The sequence below is a fragment of the Manis pentadactyla genome, chromosome 9 (assembly GCF_030020395.1).
Source record: "Manis pentadactyla isolate mManPen7 chromosome 9, mManPen7.hap1, whole genome shotgun sequence".
Taxonomy (NCBI): Eukaryota; Metazoa; Chordata; class Mammalia; order Pholidota; family Manidae; genus Manis; species Manis pentadactyla.
Window position 1 is genome coordinate 99,797,690 of NC_080027.1, and position 20,973 is coordinate 99,818,662.

The window sequence follows — 20,973 nt, forward strand, 5'->3', positions numbered from 1 at the left end:
CAAGAATAGTTAGAAGATTTATGGTATGAAGTGAGTATTTTTTGAGACTACTGAAGATCTTGCAAAAAGTATAAACAGTAAGTTTAAGATAGTTAATTTTCAACCTAAGAAATACTGTGAATGTTAGGGATCATTTGGGGCATTAAATGCTTTAATGTAAGATCTGAAACAGTAAAACTCCTAGAAGCAAACACAGTCAGTAAACTCTTCGACACTGGTCTTAGCAACATTCTTTTGACCAGTTTTGTCAGGCAAGGGCAAGACAAGCTAAAATAAAAACAAAACAAAACAGGATTACACCAAACTAAAAATCTTTTGCATAGTAAAGACAATCTACTGAATGGGAGATGATATTTGCAAATCATACCTCTGATAAGGGGTTAATATCCAAAATATACAAAGAACTTACACAACTTAATATCTAAAAAACAGAATTTAAAAATGGGCAGAAGACTTGAATAGACAATTTTCCCTAAGGAAAATATACAGATGGCCAACAGGCACATGAAAAGATCTTCAACATCATTAATCATCAGGGAATGCAAATCAAAGCCACATAGATATTACCTCACACTTGTCGGATTAGCTACTTTCAAAAAGACAAAAATAAGTGGGGACTATCCCCCACTGTGTGCACTGCTGATGGGAATATAAACTGGTGCAGCCACAATGGAAGACAGTATGGCATTTCCTAAAAAATTTAAAATAGAAAGACCATTTTAATGTACATGATATAGCCATTCCACTTCTGGATATTTATCTGAAATAAACAAAAACATCAATTCAAAAAGATATATGCACCCCTAATGTTCATTGCAGCATCATTTATAATATCCAGATATGGAAGCAACCTAAGTGTCCATTGATAGATGAATGGTTGAAGAAGATGTGGTACAGATATACAATGGAATATTACTCAACAAAAGAAAAAAGAAAAAGAAAAAGAAAAAAAAGGAATGAAATCTTGCCATGTGTGATGACATAGATGGACCTAGCAGGTATTATCCTAATTGAAATAAATCAGACAGATAAAGACAAATATGTGATTTCACTCATATGTGGAATCTAAAACACCAAACAACTGAAAAAAACAAAAGAAAACAGAAACAGACTCACAGGTATAGGAAACAAACTGTGGGTTGCCACAGTGGGGAGGGACTGGGTTGTAGGCAAATTAGGTGGAAGGGATTAAGAGATACAATCTTTCAGTTATAAAATAAATAAGTCATCAGAAATTAATGTACAGAATAGGGAATATAGCCAATGGTATTGCAATAACTTTGTATGGTGACAGAAGGTAACTAGACTTATTGTGGGGAATCATTTCCTAATGTAAAAAAATATAGAATTAGTATAATTGAATGTCAACTATACTTCAATAAAAATATATTGAATTATTTGAGAAGTTCTGGGGCCTTTCCACCCCCAATTCCAAATGACAGATGGTCCAAGTGAATAATTCATAGTAACTGGGGAACTTGTACAAATAGGAAAGTAACATCTTACTCTCAGTCAATTGGTTGCTTTGCACAGTAAGGGGTGACATGCTTCCATGCTTATTGCAACAGGGGGAAAAGAGAATTGGAGAGAAATGGCAGGTGGAAAGTGGACCAGTAGGTGGCCACTTGAATTCCCACAGACTGGAGCATCAGTATGGAATTCCCATAGAGTGGTGGACACAACAGAAGTGGCCAGGACTGAGCCTTCCTGCTGATATGCCACTCAAAAGGGATGGCCCAGCAGGGAAATTTACCAATGGGAAGCTCGGGGATAGACCATCAAGGTAGGGTTCATAGGCATAAGAAGAGGCCAGACCAGGCAAGAATGAATCTCTTACATCCTGGAACTATGCAGGTCAGAGGCACAGGGCCTTCCACAAGATTCACACGTGGGTCCCATAGAGCGGCCACCATCTTAGTACCCGTTACCAGGTGGCCGTGATGGAGAAGCAGCAACCATCAACAGAGAGAACCACAGCAAGGCGGAGGGAGGGAAGGAAGGGGTGCAAAAGAGAAACCCACTCCCACCCACTCCAGCTCCCTCAGGCTGAACCCAGGTGAGCAAGGAGGAGTGAGCATGAAGTTCAACGTGACCACGATGTTTTAAACCAAGGCTTTGGATTTGCCTGAGATGCCACTGAGGGAAACAACGGGAGATTTGTCATAGAACCGTCACAGGCAAGGAGTGGAGGTTTAAAACAATTGTCTCTACAAGTTCAAACTGTTCAATAAATTATTCATGAGCTTGAAGAATTAGGGAAAATAGATGAGAAAATCTGCTGTGGGGCAAAACTCACGGGATTCTCTGTTCTCTGCCACATCCCAAATGTGCTGCCAGGAAGCTGCCACTATTATCCCTGGCCGAATGGCTTCCTCCGTTAGTAGAAAAGCATTTTTCTCCAAATCTCTAGTTTATTAATCAGAGTGATAGTCGTTGAAAGTAATGCTGAAGGAGTTGGGTGCTTTTAAATTTTACCATAGTTAAGCCCTCCAAGAATAAAGGAAGCTCAAATTTGCAATGAAGAATAGAGAGATGACCATCCCTTGAGTTTTGAGCAAAAGGGGAGGTAGTGTAAGATGAAGTTGGAGAGGTGATGAGGGGTCAGATGATTTAAGGGCTTGAGGGGTGCAGTAAGGAGTCTGGATTTTATTCAAAGGGCACTGGGAAACTGTTGAAGTATTTCAGCTGCTGAACGTCATCATGCTCTATTGCATATTTAAATGTATCACCCTGGCTTTATCCAGAGAACGCACTTGCTAGTTAAGAATGGATGCAGGCAGGCTAGCTAGGAGGCTACTTAAGTGGTCTCGACAGGGGATGGCTAAGAGTGCCTTAGACTAGGAAAAGGCAGACAAGAGTGAGGATTGTGTTATCTTGTTGTGATGTTTATTTTGATTTCTACTGACAGGACTTGTCAGTGGAATGGATAAAAGAGCGAGGATAAGGGAAAGGTCAAGGCTAACCTGGAGGACTCCTGGGTTTTTGCTTGTGTAACTGGGAAAAGAATGTCCTACTTACTCATATGGGGAAATCTGGGAAAGGAATAATTTGGGTTGTAGGTTGGGAAACTAGAAGTTCTGTCTCTTTAAATAGAAATGGCTATGAAGCATCCCAGTGAAGATGTAAACAGTTGGAAATGTGAGTTTGGAGCTCTGGGGGAGGAGAATCAGGACTGGTGATATAAATTGGGGTATTCTCAGCATATGGGTGGTATTTAAAGCTATTGAACTGGGTGAGGTTGTCAGAGGACAGAGAGTATCTGGAGCAGGAAAAGATGGTGAGCCACTTGGAGTCACTTGGTAGACCTCTGGTGTTTCTATTTTGGGTCTGGAAGATTCTCCATCTACCTGGGCTGTGACATTCCTTCAGAAATGTATCAGGCACAGTGTAGATGCTTAATGAATAAAGGATTGAGTAGTTCAGAAAACAATATTCAGAAAACAATCCTGGGGTAGGTGCTTGGGCATCTGCAGGAGTTCTGGAAGCACCTTCCTGGGCCCCCTCACTTGCTGTGGCTCAATGGGGAACTTCGGGGTTCTCTCAAGGATCTCCTGCCTGAATGTTCTGTTTCAGTCAGAGTAGGATTGTGTCAGCAGTGTTTAGGGGTCCATCTCAGGTGTCTTTGGGATGGGGACCTGGTATGTAGACAGTCGGAGTGACCGTCTGGCACATTTCACATGTAATGGAAGGGAAGGGAAGCCGTGAGCCAGGGTTGGTCTGGAGGCCTGGAATATCATATTCCTTGCCCAGGGCAGGATTGCAGTTCATTCATAGCATTCTTTCTGCTGATTCCCAAGCATTACCTCTGTTTCAACATGGAGAGCACAGTGCATGTAAGCCAAGAAAAAAATGGCAAATTCTTTTTGCCAGTCAAGCTATGGAATTTCGGGAGCTCAGGGACATCTGTTTAGCAGCCCAGGAAGACCAAAGGAGATGGCTCCAGGGCCTTGGCCAGCTGCTCAGGGAAGGTCTGGCTCCAGGGGGTCACAGGCTATGCTGGGGAACTTGAAAAAAACTTTTCCAAATATATCTAAGTTAATGGGCTTGATTAGTCAAAGGTAAGTAATATTGATTTTCATACCTTGACTATTATCCCTTGAATAACCCATGATAAGAAAGAGAAACAATCCTTTCTAAGGGTCTAATATTTAAAGAGAATTGGAAAATACCACCCTATGCCAGGTAGGTTGATGCTGCAGAGTAGGTGGTAAAAGCCCCATAAGCATGAAACTTAATTCAGCACAGAGTCAGGTGCTAAGCTTTTTACCATAGGTCGGTTTGCAGTCTTTCAATTACAGCCTTATTCTTTAATGTTCGACTTCTTATAACATTCAAAGTTGATGGACATAACAAATTAATTTAGGGTCCAGTCCTAAATGGTTTTCTATGAGTTACAGAAGTGTATTAAGTAATTTAAATAAGATTTTCAGTTTTTTTCATCTTTTTGTTTTCCTTTTGCTATTTCTTCTTAGAAAGAAGTTAGGTTTGTAGAAATTCAGTAATCAGAATGCTTGGTTATTTGGAAGAGCTTATATGGAGAGATGATGGAGAAGCAAAGAAAAGGTGGATGAGAGAATTACAAGTGAGGTCTCGGCTTGGGTGACAGTGCCTTCTTACCCTGAACAAGACAGAGCGTGCATCTTCCAGGGACCGCACACTGCTGCCTGGCAGGTCTGCTCAGGACAACCTTGGGTGAAGACCAGCCTCAGGAAAACAGACAACAAACGTAGCTGGGGGTGCAGCCTCTCTCGGGTACACTTTAGCAAGAGCCACCAACCCCCTTCCTATCTACACAACGTTCGAGGCTCAGCCCCTCTTGCATGAGGCCTTCCTCAACCCCACTGAAGCCCAATACGAACTCAAAGATCTCATTACGGGCTCATGCATCTGTCTTGTTCACTGTTTCATGTCAGTCCTATCTCTATGCCAACCAAAATCATCTTAAGTCCTCAGAGGAAAGTGACAGTGCTCAGTTCTCAGATTACTTCCTTCTACACTGTCTTGTTTGGTTGTCAGATGACATGGATGGGAAATAACTTTTGTAGTCCCCCAGAGCAAGCCTCTTCAATGGAACAACAATCCCTTTAACAGCCTTTCAGACCGGGGTTGTTCAGCATGCCTCAGATCCCTCCAGGGTTGTGCAACTCACCTAAAGTACTTCCTTGTATTGAATGGAAATCTATCCACGTAAAACTTCCTATCTTTTAAATCTAAATTTGTCCTCTGGGGCTCCAACAATGATGTTTGATTCTTTTTCACACCTGAGTGTCCTTTAATGACTTAATTTAATTATCAAAAATCACCTACGGCTTTTCTTTCACTGACAAAATCACTCTACTTCCTGCCATCATCAGAGTGGCTTTGAGCACCTTTGCCATCCTTCTGGCTGTCCTCCAGATCACTTTGTCACTCCTTCAATGAATACCTACTGCACCCCCGCTACATGCATGTTGCTGCTTTGACACTGGGTGTCCGGTAGGTGCAGTAGTGCTGAAACACAACAAGATCTTTGTGCTCTTGTGTCTTAGGTAGCAGAGGTGGCAGCCTAGTACTGACTGTGGAGGTCTATTTGCTTGGTATGTGCATCCAGAACATTCCAGATGTGCCTGCAAAGAATGGTGCCAGGCCCAGTGGCAAACACCTCCAGTGTTTGGTCTATACTTCTCCAGCACTGTATTTCTAGCAATGCAGTTTGCAATTACATTATCTTTTGGGGGCAGATGTGTGCTCTTTTTGAATAATACTGAGTTTGCTTTCTAGCACAAACAAAACAAACAAAAGCCAAGCACTTTCTCCTTCGAACCGGATGTTCACTCATACTTGTCTGTCCTGTACTTACTGCTAATCTAACTCTCCTCTGCCTAGGGATACAGCTTAATGTTTACCCTTGCTGAAGCTCATCTTACTTGGTGCAGTTCATCTTTTCCTCTTGCCTTGATCTCCTTGGGTCCTATGGCTGTTAGCCAAGGTATTAGCTATTCCTCATTGCTTTGTGCCATTTATAAATTTGACAAGTGGGGTACTCATGCCCTGACTTGAGTCACTGTGTACAAGCCCAGTTAGAGCAGGGAAAGTCTAAGGTCAGAGCTCTGAATCTTCCCCATGAAGTTCTCTTCCTAATGTGTCCTGGTCAATTAACCAGAGCTCTTTTTGCCAACCTTATTTAGTCTTTATGAATTTGATGGACTATTATTCAAGTCCCATTTTATGGTCATGTTTACAAAGCTATCACAAACTAAACTGTCAAATGTCTTGCTGAATAACTATATTGCCTTCATTGAGCCCTCATTTTCCAGTCTAGAGACCACACTCAGAGGAAATGAGGCTAGTCTGCATGACGTGTGGTCAGCAGACCCTTACTGGCTCTTTCTGTGAGAAAAGACCCCACACCTCTTTTCTCTTTAAGTTTTCAAAACCCATCCAGTGTCTCATTGCCTACAGCCCAAATTTCCCAGTATGGGCTGTAGGTTCTTCACAATCTGCCCCTAGTTTATATACCAGCTTTGTCTCCATCAAAGCCATTCCCTCTCTTTGAAACCAGCCATACCAAACATCATTCATTCATCAAACATTCGTCTTATTCACATTTCTGTAATTCAGCACGTCATTCCCCCCACCTGACATGCTGCTGCACTATTCCTAGTCTTTGTCCATCTGGAAGATTCCTATCAATTTGAAAGACCCTGATGAAATATCCTTGATTCTCATTTCTATGTTCCCCAATGCTGTGTACATTTACCTTGAACACACTACACCATTGTGATTTGCTCTCTATCTCCTCTACTGGGCTCTGTCTTGGGAAAGATGTATGCACCATCAGAGACTAATGAGATGCCTGGAGTCAGAACTTAAGCATTTGTGGATTTCCTTTATAAAGCTTTCCTACAGACAGGCTCAGGGTACCATCTAGTCTGTGCATCCATCTCCCTTATTTCAGGCAACCTGGCTCTATTTTGCTGTCATCTTTTCTCTACCATGCTTTAAAAGCTCCTAAGAATTTCATTTCCAAATCCTCTCAGTGTCAGTGACTAGAATTGCTCTGTCTCTGGAGATACACTTTAAAACAATTAAGTGCCCTTTTACTATTTCTTCCCTTATTCTGAGTCTCAGTTACCTCTTAGAGGCAACATCCCATAATGTGAGAAGCTCCAGATTTGGCATCTAAAGCCTGGGGTTTAAGGCCTGGCTCTAACTCCACTGAGCTGTGTGAGCTTGAGAAAGTAAGTTCCTTTTAGTGAAGGCCAGTTGCTTCATTTGTTATTTGAGGATTATCCCTTCTGTTTTTATCATTTTATTATTCTAATCACTTTTTTTCTATCATTTCTTGTCTTGGCAAAGATTTTGGGAACTTAACAGGAGATGTGTTGCTCTGTGTTTTCCTACCTTCTTGGCTCACGACCACACTGACCCCCTTCCGGCCACTGGAGCTCTCCTTCCACAAATCCTCACCCTGCCTCCTGCTGGGAGCCCCATATAAGGTCTGTTCTTGCCGTGCTGAGGCTTCCTGAAGAGGAACTACCATTCATGCCTTGTTATGCCATCCTGATTTGTCACCTGGTTTTCACTAAATTCTGGATGCCCTACGCTGCCTGTTGGAGGGACTGTTTTCAGTTACTGTAGCTATGGCCGCCTCTGGTACCTGATCAGCAGAAGTGATAGTCTGCTTCTAGGCCACTGCTTCTCCTGCTGCGGTCAATATGATTGCTGCCAGACTCTTTCCAAATACTCCCTTTGCCTTGGAGTAAAAAGATTTTCACAGCAGAGTAGGACAAAGCAGGTAATACGAGTTTTGTTACGTAGTTAAGGAGACTGAGGCTTAGAATAGTCAAGTCAGTTGCCCAAAGTGACCTGGATTTTAAGCAGTGGAGTCAGGGCTAAATTCAGATGTGCTGAAGTCTTCTCTAGTCCTTTCCTTCATGCCCTAAGGGCAGGAACAGAGTCTTAACACTTTCCAAAAAGAATTTAACATCTCACTCACAATATATGCTCAACTCATTCTCCAATTAATTGAAAAAGTATACGACCTTTAAAAATTGTCTCATTTTGAAAAGTAACCTAGATCAGAATTTAAACATTTCTAAACAAATTTCAATAGGAGATGAATAAACTGATAAGGAAAAATTTTAGTTTTTACCTTTGTTTCTTTGCCAACCCTCTGACACGGGTATGGGAGTCCTACTTAGCAGGGAAATGGCCATAAAATGGACGAAAGGATGGTGCAAGTGGAGAATAATTCATTAATGAGGGTATTGTGTTATAAATAATTGAGAGCTGACCACAAAGAAGGTGTTTCTTGGAAACCTGTCACTTGGTGTAACAGTTCTCAAGCCATTTTGCTGTTTTCAACCCGGTTTATATCAATCCCAAATCAATTATCCCATAAAACGCCAATGCAGTATTGTGAACAGCGTAATCCTTTTAACACCTCTGTACTTACTGGTGTCACAATTCTTTTCATGTAATAAAAGCCTCAAATTAATAAAGTGCTTTCTCTAAGAAATTCAAAATGCATTCTCCATGCTGCCATTTAATTAATTCTCAAAGCATTTCTCTGTGAAGTGGGCGTGTTTGGGGAAAGGAATTGTTCTTCCCCTTTATGACACATAGGAAACAGATTTGAAGAGTAAATCGTTTCCATCCACAGTGGAACCTGAATCTAATTCAGTTTCATTCGAAGTTTTTGAAGCTTTCTTCTAGTCTACCTGGTCTCTCAAACAGAATCGTGTTCATGGATGTATCCACTATATACATCAGTAAACAATTATGGAGTGCCATGTATAAGTCAGACCTGGTTTTAGATCCTGAGGATACAGCAATGAACAGTAGAGAAAAAAAAATCCAGACCTTACAGAATTAATTTTCTTCTAGAAGAGACAGACAACAAACATAGTAAGTAAATGGTACAGAATTTTGAAGGTGGGGATTACTCTGTAAAGCAAATAAACCAGTGTAAAGAGGACGGGGAATGAAGGGACAGTATGTAATTTTAGAAAGCATATGTAGAATAGGCTCCATTGAGAGGGTACCATTTGTGAAAAGAATTGAAGAAGGAAAGGGAGCAATGTCTGAGGGAAGAGCATTCAGGACAGTGGAACAGCCAGTGCAAATGTCTGGGGTGGGCAACATGCCTGGGTGTGTAAAGAATCAGGGAGGGCAGGGTGGCTGGAACAGTGAGCAGGAGGGGGAGCAGCACAAATGGAAGTCAGAAGAGGTAACCTGGTGTCAGATCGTGAGGCATTTACAGGCATTTTAAAGCCTTCTTTTATTGTGAGTGACATGGAGTATTTGTGGAGGATTTAAGTAGAGAAGTGACATGACTCAATTTTATAGTGGTTGCTGGCTGCTGTTGAGAACAGACATAGTTGGGAAGGGATGGGAGCTGAGGAACCAATTAGAAGGTCATTGCCTTCATCCAGGAGAGATTACACTGTGGCTTATATCAGGGTAGGGGCCAAGGAGGTGGTGAGAAGTGCCCAGATTCTGGAGAAATTTTGCAGGTAGAGCCAGTAGGATTTGCTGACTGGACTAGATGTGAGCTATGAGGAAAATGGAAGTGTTCTATCTTCTGAACTAGACTGGAAAACTCCTTGAGGGCTAAAGTCACCTGTTATATTTCTTTATATTCTTTACAGAAACAGAAGAATGTCTCAGGTACAACAAATAAATAAATAAGTTGTTGAATGAAAACCTGTTGAATGAAAGTCACAATTTGGGGTCCTGAACCACTAATGACTTGCAAAAATGAACACGATTTTTATGGATTGAATTATGCACACACACCCAACTCCCCCGCCTTCAAAAAATAAGATAATTGTTGATGTTTTAACTCTTGGTACCAAAGGGTGTGGCGTTATTTGGACATAGGTTTTACCTATCTATAAATAGGTGATACCTCTTTATAGAGGTAATCAAAGTCATTAGGGTGGTCCTCATCCAGTATGACTGGTGTCTTTACACAAAGGGGAAATTTGGACAGAGAGAGAGAGATGCTGAAGGTGATGTGAAGAGAGACACAGGGAGAGATGGTTGTCTCCAACCCAGGAGAGAGGCCTGGGTGAGATTCTCCCTCCCTGCCCTCAGAGATAACCAATTCTGCGTGCATCTGGATCTTGAACCTCTAGCCTTCAGAACAGTGAGCTAACACATTTCTGTCGCTTAAACTGCTCAGTTTGTGAGACCTTATTACAATACTTCTAGCAAACTAATACACCATTACCAATATTTGAAAAATATAAATCAAATTCTATTTTTTCCCCCAAATAAGACTGCATAAGCTGAAAACCAATACAGTAACAACAAAAACCTTAAATGTCATTGTTGGGGTGGAATTAGATTTACTTGGTGAAGTAACAGGGCTTTTACCTGCTACTCAGAAGTTCTATTTGGCATGAAGAATGGTTGCATTATAACATTTTATAATTTAATTTGTTTGACAAGAATATCATAAAATACAGGGTCCACAAGGAAAATGATAAAAATGATTCTGAATGATGATAGCCGAGGATCACATATTTACATGGTTTTGGAAAGAAATAGAAAAACATCCTATAATAGCCAATTTTGCTGTTTACAACATCAAGGGCCATTACATAGGAAGAAAGTACAAAAGAGAATATGTTAAATCTTACATTCTAAGATTCAGATGGGCTTTGAGAGAGGAATTGGTTTAATTCCCTTAGTTTATATATGAAAAATGTGAGTCCTAGAAATGGTAAGGTGATGGACATAATTTTGTTTCCAATATACAGCAATACAAATTATGAGTTGACTAATGAAGCTTAACAGTCACAATAGAAGAAATGGTGAAAATGCCATTTCTTGAATCTTCTTTCTTGATATTCACCTTGTGACACTGAGTAGCAGTCTTGAGTCATAAAGGCCCAGAGAGAAAGGTATGAGTTAGGTGTGGAGGGATGACAGGTGGATGAGAGATGAGACAGAGAGTAGAATAAGAGGCTTCTTGGAGGAAAACCTTTGGCTTTTAAAACTTATTCTGCTGTTAGAGGCACTTTTGCACCTTTTTTTCATGGGGATTTGGAGTCACACAGAAGATTGTTTGAGGCCAGCAATTGATATTTAGAAGGTATATTATCATCATCATCAAGTTTCCTAACTTGAACATCAGTTTCTTTACATAACTTGTACACTTCGTCAGAAGTGATGAGAATGTGTTTGCTTGTTTTTGTTTTCTTTCACATTTATTTGATTTTAGAGGAAGCTGCATATTTTCTTTATTTTTTTTAAGTATAGTTGATACACATTATATTGATTTCAGACATACAACAGTGATTAGACAATTATACACATTATAAAATGTACACCACATTAAGTGTAGCTACCATCTGTCACCATACAAAAATATTACAATATTATTGACTTTTTCCCCAATGCTGTACTTTTCATTCCATGACTTATTTATTTTGTAACTGAAAGTTTGTCCCTCTTTATCCTCTTCACCTATTTTTCCCATGCCCCCTACCCTCCTCCCCTTTTGGCAACTGTCAGTTTGTTCTCCATGTTTATGAGTCTATTTGTATTTTGTTTGTCTGTTTGTTTTTTAGATTCCACAGAATGTGTTTAGAGATAGTCGGAATCCAGTAAGTGGTAGTAGTCTTATTATATTAATTTTTCCCACAGACTTGCCTTTGTGCCATTCCAGAAAGCCCTTCCTTCATCACCTCCACGTGTAGATATCCAGTCAGTCTTCAAAGGAGTTTGGATGTCAGACTCTTTCCTTCAGACAGCTCACATGCTTTCTACCATTTCGTTTTGCACTTTTATGTAATTATTGGTTTCAAGTTTTTCTTTTTTGAACTTGGGTTTCTCGTGGAGTAGTGAAAAGCCCTGGGAAGACTCTGGTTTGAGCTCTGCTAGCCACTTAGGGAAGTAGAGGCACTGTGAAAACAATAGAATAAGGGTGTATTGTAGGACAAAGATTTCATAGCTGTGAGGGAGGCTGGGGAAGTTAATCCGCCAGAGGAAGAATTGAAAGATCTGAGAAAAGTCACTTCCAGACCAGACCCCTTGAGGCCCTGGTGAGCGGGGCAAGTCGAAGCCTACAGGGGATTCTGGGCAGCCAGGTACTGCCAGGTGCTGGGGGCCGGGCAGAGGAGCTGGCGGAGGAGTCAATGGGAAGCTGTGTCTCTGCCTGGCTGCTGCCTCGTTAGGTCCACAGCAAGGCTCTTGTGAGGACTGTGGGGCTACTGTTGTTCGGGAGGGCGGGGAACTGGAAGACCTGGATGTGGAGTGTGGAGAGCAAAGACATGTTAGAACCTTCAGGGACGCTATGCACGTCACCATATCAAACTACAAAGACCTTCAAAGAGGAACAGGGGCTGTCTCAGTCTGTTTTCCCAGTCTTGCACAGATTCCTCTCGGCCAACTCTACTCACATATATACAGGGAAGGGGACACTGGGAACTGTAGTTCCAGCTAATCAAGTTTGCCACAGGACAACCACCTCAGCCACTTAGTGGTAATGTAGGCTGTATTAGACAGTTTATTTAATTGTTCTAATCTTCTCTTTCCTATTGGTGTATCAGTGAGAAAGAGAGAACAATTTTAACTACCTCTGCAAGCTTTCAGTAAGGAGTAAATGAGATAATAATGTAAGCAATGTATTCTAAAGACAAAAATTTCCGATCAGATTGTTGTTAGACATATCCATTAATTTAATTAACATGCACCTACTGTGGGCCTGTGATACTTAGCAAAGAGCTAAACAGACAGCATCCCTGTTGTCCTGAAGCTGAATCAGACACCAATGAGATATTCAAGTACAGATGTTGGGAGACTGGATTTCAGGGTGTGGGTCTATATCAAAGATATACATTTGGGAGTTTAGCATTTAAAGGTATGAGTCTGATTTAGCTCACTTAGGGAGTATGTAAATTTAGAGAAGAGGCCCAAAAGTTGAGATCTGAAGCACTCCAAAATAAGCGACGAAAAAGATATAGAAGAATAAACGATAAGGTTTAGAAAGAGCATCCAGTAATGTAGAAGAGAAACGGTAGAGACAGTGATGTCCTGGTAGTCAGATTTAGAAAGGTTTGATTAGGTGAATGGGACCAACTTTAACTTCTACTGAAAAGTCAATTTGTATGCTAATTGAGAATTGACCATTGGTTTAGTAACATGGAGGTAGGTCATTGCCAAAATAAAATGGGCTCAAGAGAGAATGAGAGGAGAGGAAGTTTTTGTGTAAAAGGAAGCAGAAAAATAGGGCTGGAATAAGTGGGAAGTGTGTCAAGGGAGATTTACTGGAATCTATATCTGCATATCGATATCTTATATAAAATCAGCATACATAGATATCATATCTATATGATGGATGGATGGACCCCATGCATAAAATATGTAAGGCTGGCTTTATTCTGTGTGTTAGTTTGCTGGCTGATGGGAATGATCCATCAGTGCTGAGTGTGGGCAGGGCCCCAGTTGGGGATAGAGCTTTGATCTGTTTAGACCTAGGGGGCTAACAAGGGGTTGGCTTCATTATCTTCTTTCTCTCCCTGTAACAACTAGGGCAGCTGAGGAAGGAAAACCTTAGTTGTTTGTCGGTTCCCACTTCTGCCCTTAAAGTCAGAGACACACATTTCTTTACTGTAACTGAGGCAAAATGATTTTTCTTCATGTCGTTCTAATGCCTACAGAATTAGTGACAGCACCTTAAGACTATTTCTGGGGGATCAGCACCCAGATGCTGTTTGCAAACTGCTGGAGTGGAGCAGTGGGTAGGGGGAGCGGTCCTCAGAGCACCTTCTGTGTAGGGAGAACCCGGGCAGTGGGGACGGTTCTGCAGTTGCACAGCTGGCAAGATTTTCACCTCGACTCCGCCGCCTCCAAATCGTTTCTGTTTCTTCCACTTAGTTAGAAGCTGTGAAAGCCGCAGGCAAATGGGCTGAATGACTAATTTGGTCCTGGCCATTTCCTTCCCTCCTAAGACATCTCAATTTAAGCATAAGAATAATCAATCACCTGCTTCTCTCATACTGTCAGAGAGTCATCAGGCATTTGATGAAATCTGCCCGCTGCATGGGGCTCCATTCACCCATCCGTCTGTCTGTCAGTCTGTCCATTAGTCCATCCATCCATCCATCCACCAAACGGTCGGTCCGTCTGTCCACTCACCCACTCACTCACCCACCCGTATGTCAGTCCATCCGCCTATCGGTCCATCCGTCCCACCATTCACCCACCCGTCGGTCCGTCCGCCCATCAACGCGTCCATTCCTGGCCCTCGCCCTGCCCGTTTCTGCGCCCACGGCGGCGCCAGCCGGGATCCCCAGGCCTCCTGCAGCGTCCGGGTTGGGGGGAGGCCGGGTGCCGGGGCGGCGCGGCCGCGCGAGCCGAGCCCTGCGAGCGGGCTCCTCGGACGCCGGCCCCACGTGACCGGCCCCTCCCTCCGCAGGCGCGCGCACGAGCCGGCGCCGGGCTCCCGCGCGCGCTCGGCGGGGTCGGTGCCTGGGAGGGCGGCGCGGGCGGAGCGAGCGGCGAGCGGGCTGCCGAGCCGCCCGTGCACGCGACGGGGTTGGCGGTGGCCCGAGCGGCGGGAGCCGGCGCGGTTCCGCATTCGCCGTGGGTGATGCAGCTGCCCTGCCGCGAGGCTCTGCTCGCTGCCAGCTGACAGCACCCGGGCCGGGAGCCGCCTCGGGGCCGTGACCTTGGCGCGGAGGTACGTGGGGCGTCGGGAGCAGGCGGTGCCGCGCCCTCGGCCGCCCGGGCCCCGCGGTCCGCGGTGCTGAAGCTGCGGCGCGCTCGGCGGACCGGCGGGGCGCACGCTCGCCTGCCATTTGCTACCGCCGGGGAGCCGCGCGAGGGCCTGGGGTGGCTCGCCCTCCCCTCAGGCTGCGCGCTCCGAGTGCTGGGGATCGTCTGCCGCCCGCGCTGGCCCAGGTGATGGCCGGGAGGGTGGAACTCCACCGGCTCCCGTGGCCGGGACCCATTCCGGCGCCTTCTTGCAAAGACTGGCAGCATTGCGTCCTGACTTCTGAAGCCAAGTGCGGGGAGAGGCGAGGAACCGGCGGCCGGCAGGGCGGGCAGGTGGAAGGAGGCGCAGCTGCGAGCTCTGGAGAGAGACCCTGGGGGCCGGGGCAGTACGCCCAGGAGATCGCACCGGCAGGGCCTGCGGAAGCGCCCTCGCGTGGGGAGGGCGGACGGACCCCTGGGAGAAGTGTGTGGCCACAGGTGCTGCGTTTGCGCCCCTGTGGGAAAACACCGTCAAGTGCAGGTGCAAGTAGTGGGAGAGACGAGAACTCTGTAGGTCGGAAATGGTAACCGTGGGTTTTTTTAGGTGGGCATCAAACACTTCAAAATGAGTCTCCCGAACAATCAAGTCAACTAAAACCATAGCTGAAAGACTCTTTTTAACTAAAAGACTCATTTCAGGCAATTCCTGGGGGTACTGTAGGTAGAAATTAAGTTGTAAAAAAAGAAATCTGTTCCCGTGCCACCTCCTCCAGCCAGCTCCAGCATGTGAGCGCGCTCCCTGGGGACGGGGTGCTGGGATGACGATGAATGGAGACATTGATCCCCGTAAGTATCATCAACTGGATCTCACTGAAGTCTGTCCAACCTTTGCAGGGCAGACTGGTAATTCTTGCGTCTGAGAGTGGAGCAAGTGTGCGGTGACATGGCCCAGGGGAATAATTATGGGCAGACCAGCAACGGGGTGGCAGATGAATCACCGAACATGCTGGTGTACAGAAAGGTAAGAATTTGTTCACGCTCTTAGGAAAAGGTGGTTCCTGGATTTTTTCCGCCCAGATCAGAGTATGTATCAACTTTGTGGCCTCGTGGATTCCCCAAATCACTAATGACTGCACACAATTCTTGAAGGTGATCTGCTGTTCTGTAGTGTGCAGAGACACAATAAAGTAAATGAAGCTAATCATATTCCGTCCTCACACTTTCCCTGCTAATTTCCACAGATTAATCTTCTAGCAGCAGTTAACAGCAAGTTTGGGCATTCCATGTATTTGTTACACACATGATTTTATAGCATCTGTAATAATTTTAGAAGCTTTTTAATAATACTTCCCCTAAGCATTTAGGCTATAATGGTTATATAAAGGTATACCATTTTAGAAACGAAATAGCCTACCTTGCAGCTCTGTGGCAAGAGTGAATGTGTCTGTGAATCTATGGGTGGTTTAATGATTTTACTCCTGAACTATTTCTAGTTTTGTTTTTGTTTTTTTGTCTTAGTCTAAATTATTTTTTGCTTTCCTATTTTTATGATTTTGCCAACAGGCGTTTATATTCTAGTGCCTTATGCCCATTAAATAAGTCTCTATTGCCTATTTTTATGATTTTGCTAGGTATTTATGGTATTTACGTTCTAGTGCCTATACCCATTAAAGAAATTTCTGTATTCCAGAGGATTTTTTTTGATCTGACAGCTTTTATGTATTTTATAACAAGGCTATCAGCCACAAACTTCTAAACATTGAGCTACCATAATAAAGATGCATTTCAATATCATGTGTGCTTAAGAATGGTTCCTTAGGTAGCCACTCTGGTTATAATCAATATTACTAAAATAAAGGAAGCAGTATTCTTTATTCAACTTCTGTACTAGTCGTTTCTATTACATTTGATGCTAGGATTATTTTTCTTTAGCATATTATTTATAGAGCTCATTAGGTAAGATGTCTTTAGTTAACATTAGCAATGGTAACAAGAAAATCATACCTTGAAACCAAGAAAGTTGTTCCAGGTGTTAATTAGAGTGAGCCCAGGATGAGTTTGTAATTGCTCTTTCAGCTAGAAGATCAGAACCCATTAGGAATAAAGATCAAAAACTATGTGTACCATGACCTGTAGTAAATCAACATTTTCCTTCTACAGGTCCCGGACCACTAAAATGTGTTGAGGGATGTGTTTGAGGGAATATTGTTAGTGCTTTAATGTGAAGGTGCATGGACACCCACTGCTAGCTGTTTTTTCTCCACCCTTACAGAGTGTGTAGTATTATGTTCATGGGAATACAGCTGTATGTGTCTAGGACAGCAGAGTAGGCTGGGAAAGAAAAATTGGAGATTAGTTGCCTATGTTAGTCTTAAAGCATCCCAACTGGATAATCAAAACAATGCACCCGAGCCCATACTATTGCTATTGTATTCCTGCACTAAATTGAAATAACTGGATATTTGCCCATTCTATACAGAGTTGGTTCTGAGAAGAACTGTTTGGGGGCAGTTATGTGTTTTTAAATGTTATATTTTTATTGTTTGGTATGATTGAATATTATGATCTGCAGGATGTGAGATTGCAAGTTCTATCTTATAGGTGTGTGCAATGCAGAGAGTTGCACTTTTGGGTGTAAATTAGAGTAGGTAGCTACTTTTGTTAGGTTAAACATGGTATCTGTTTGTTTCCTTATAAAAGGGCTGAATTACTCAGAGACCTAACAGTTATCTTGATTAGAAATAAACTTATTATGATATCTTTCCATGTGCCTCATCCAGTCAACTATCATGAGAATGAATGAAAGATGAGGGTGGAAGTTTTAGAAATAGTTACTGGATTGTACAGTGTACCTGAGCTTCATATTGCTAATTTTGAATTTACTCTATAAATCGGTGTGTAACACCAAATGGCTACCAGTGCTCCTTGTACATTGGCAGAATATGATGACTTCAGGAGAAAAGTATAGTGTCCATTCTTCTAAGCATTGTTTGGTTGCTTGAGCTTGGAGTGTGGGGGTAAGACATCAGAATCTGGCTGTAGGCCAGAGGTGGCTGGGAGGCAGAGGAGAGGGTGAGAACACCATAATGTCTCTAGTTCAGAGCCCACTTTCAGGAAGTATGCTTCAACAGTGAAGTTGTGTTACTTACTTTGCCCTCCTTTTATTAGCTCTTTGTTGATGGATAGCAACATACATACTTTCATTTTGGAAAAGATTTCCCTGAAAAAGCATTATTGGAAAAAATAACTCAGTTCAGTACATTTTACCCCCCTTACTTAACTATGGATTGCCTGTCCATCTTTTTATTCTATGAGCATATTTTTTTTGTTTTTGTTTGTGATACAGGTAATACTGTATAAATACATACCAGATAATTTGTAGAAAGAAACACAGTGTCCTTGGTTATCCTTTGCTAGTTAGTAACTCAAACTATCCATCACGGTTATCATGTGATCATTTTACCTCTTTTTCTTGTATTGTATGTGAGCTTTACATTTAATATCTTCTCAGGCCAAATTTTGAGGTGAAGAACAGCAAAACAGTTGGAGAGGGGTATAGGTTGCATATATGTGTTAGGATATTTCAACTGTTCCACCTTCATAAAAGTAGAAGCCTTATGCTACAAATGCTTATTAATGCTCAAATCAATCATAGGCTTAGAAAAGAACTTCAGCCCCACAGTACATTGCTCAGGAATGGCAGAGAGAATGGAGAGAGAAATTGCTGTTTTATCAACTCATGCCATTTTTCCACTTCTACTTCACTGTTGAAGCACAGTTCCTGAAAGTGGGCTCTGAACTAGAAACATTATGGTGTTCTCACCCTCTCCTCTGCCTCCCAGCCACCTTTGGCCTATAGCCGGATTCTGATGTTTTACCCCCACACTCAAGCTGTATATGTGCTGTTTCCATTTGATCTTGGTAGGCTGTGAATGACACTTAGGAACATTTCTGTGAGGGAGGGAAGCAGTGAGATGCTAATATTTCTTGTGTTCATCAGCTGTCTCTCTCTATTACAGTTTATCCTCATGTAGATTATAGGAGTTCCTCCAAATCATGGGGAAATTCCAGGGATCTTTTTCCATGGAGAATTCCATAGTGACATGATGGAAAAAATATGCAATGGGTAGAACTTTAACCTTCCAGGCAGAGTGAGTGCCACCCTAGTGAAGGCTACAGGGGCTGGTAATGCAGTCTCACCCACCATCGGGATTGGTACCTGCAGGTCAGCCCTGAATGCTCATCAGTAGCTTTTTGGCTTCATATGAGGCATCTCTGTGGGCTTTGTTTGATGTTAGAGGTACATCTAAAAAGATCCATAACGACAAAATATTTACTTGACCAATTTTTAAAATTTAGAATGGTACTATTTTCATAGGCAGCTGATTAATTTAGAGTGGTTATATCATTTTATATATTTGAGAACAGTTTTATTTAAAAGCTCATAAAGTATGAGGCTTGACCAACTTTTATTCTTGGGGCTTTTTGGCTCCCTTCCTAAATCTAATTCCTAACTAGACTGGAATTAGACATAATCAATCACCTTCCCCAAGAGGAAACCTACCTGGTTCCATCTCACTGGATTTGGACCAGCTTCTTGACACATTTGTGTAGGTTACCCTGCTAAGTCAGTTTTATTTTAGGTTGATGGGGCTCAAGTAGTACTCCCAATCTATTTAACTAGTGCTCCCACTCCCACATCTTTGGGCAGAGTCCTCATTCCTGGAGGGCAGTACTGCCTGTAAAGGACAGCTGAGCCAGAACCCAGGGTACAGGGAGACACATTCCAAATTTGGTGTCTGGCCAGCATGCTGCCCCCTAGACAGTATACATCACTTTTTGTCCCGCAGCTGACATTCTGCATTTGAAAAACAAAATACCTAGGGCACCTTGGGCCAGTATTTCAAATTGGCTAGAATGCTGGCTTCTCCCTAGCAAGAATGCTCAAAATGACCAATAATTTCTGATATTATTGCAGCAACCATTTCTGTCCCAGCTGTCAGATAAAAGGAAATGAAAGTGTTTCCACCACTCACCATCTCGGTGGAAGGAATGTGGTTTTGGAAATAGGAAACCTGGACACCCCCTGTGCACCACCCCCATGTCTCCTTCTCGGCTCCCCCCCTTTGTCTTCCACCTGGTCCCTCTCCTTCCTTTTTATTTTTTCTTTTCAAAACAGACCTGTGTGTGAAGATTAGTTTTCCCTAAATGATGTTCATACTTTAGTTGTAAGAGAGAATGTGATGCCTTTTGGAGAAGAGGACAGATTCAAGCCTCATGTCAGTACCTGTTAAGCACAGGTACTGGGTGAGCACCTTTGAAATTGGTACCATGTGTACCAGGGGGTCCAGTATGGTGCTCTGAAAGTCATGGTGGAAGGGTAGCCTTCAAGGAGTAAGACTGCTGCATTCCTGAAAAGCAGATGGGTGCACTGGCCTTTCCCACATGAAGGCACAGCGGCAGCTGTCACCCCGGGAAGAAGGTCACTTGTGGACCAGGGCGTAGCCTTTGAAAGCCATTTCTGTGGTCAGTCTGTTCTGTGAGAGTCCACATACCTGCCGGAAAGGGGAGTGACTTACTTCCTCTTTGGGAGAGACTGAGCCAGACATCGCTGGTCTCCTGGTGGCGTATGAGCGGACGTTTTCTACTGTGACTCGGTCCTCGGTGGTGCGTGAGCAGACGTTTTCTACTGTGACTCGGTCTCGGTGGTGCGTGAGTGGACGTCTTCTGTGACTGGGTCCTCGGTGGTGCGTGAGCGGACGTCTTCTGTGACTGGGTCCTCGGTGGTGCGTGAGCGGACGTCTTCTGTGACTGGGTCCTTGGTGGTGCGTGAGCGGACGTCTTCTGTGACTGGGTCCTTGGTGGTGCGTGAGCGGACGTCTTCTGTGACTGGGTCCTTGGTGGTGCGTGAGCGGACGTCTTCTACTGTGACTGGGTCCGCGGTGGTGCGTGAGCGGACGTCTTCTACTGTGACTGGGTCCTCGGTGGTGCGTGAGCGGACGTCTTCTACTGTTACTCGGTCCTCGGTGGTGCGTGAGCGGATGGACGTCTTCTACTGTGACTGGGTCCTCAGTGGTGCGTGAGCAGACGTCTGCTACTGTGACTGGGTCCTCGGTGGTGTGTGAGCGGACGTCTTCTACTGTGACTCGGTCCTCGGTGGTGCGTGAGCGGACGTCTTCTACTGTGACTCGGTCCTCGGTGGTGCGTGAGCGGACGTCTTCTACTGTGACTCGGTCCTCGGTGGTGCGTGAGCGGATGGACGTCTTCTACTGTGACTGGGTCCTC

The 20,973-nt window shown here is 43.6% G+C and overlaps 1 protein-coding gene across 11 annotated transcripts in view; it reads left to right on the forward strand.

Annotated features, from left to right (window-relative positions):
* Positions 1 to 14,465: 14,465 nt before the first annotated feature.
* Positions 14,466 to 20,973, forward strand: part of RGS7 (regulator of G protein signaling 7) — a 412,379-nt gene continuing 405,871 nt past the window's right edge. For 4 of the 11 annotated variants that reach the window (XM_057507877.1, XM_057507871.1, XM_057507875.1 and 1 more), the window contains exons 1-2: positions 14,467 to 14,674; positions 15,583 to 15,709. In XM_057507877.1, the coding sequence (XP_057363860.1) occupies positions 15,632 to 15,709 (78 nt within the window). In that variant the 5' untranslated portion in view covers positions 14,467 to 14,674; positions 15,583 to 15,631. The other 7 variants (XM_036918434.2, XM_036918439.2, XM_036918440.2 and 4 more) reach the window with 5 other exon arrangements.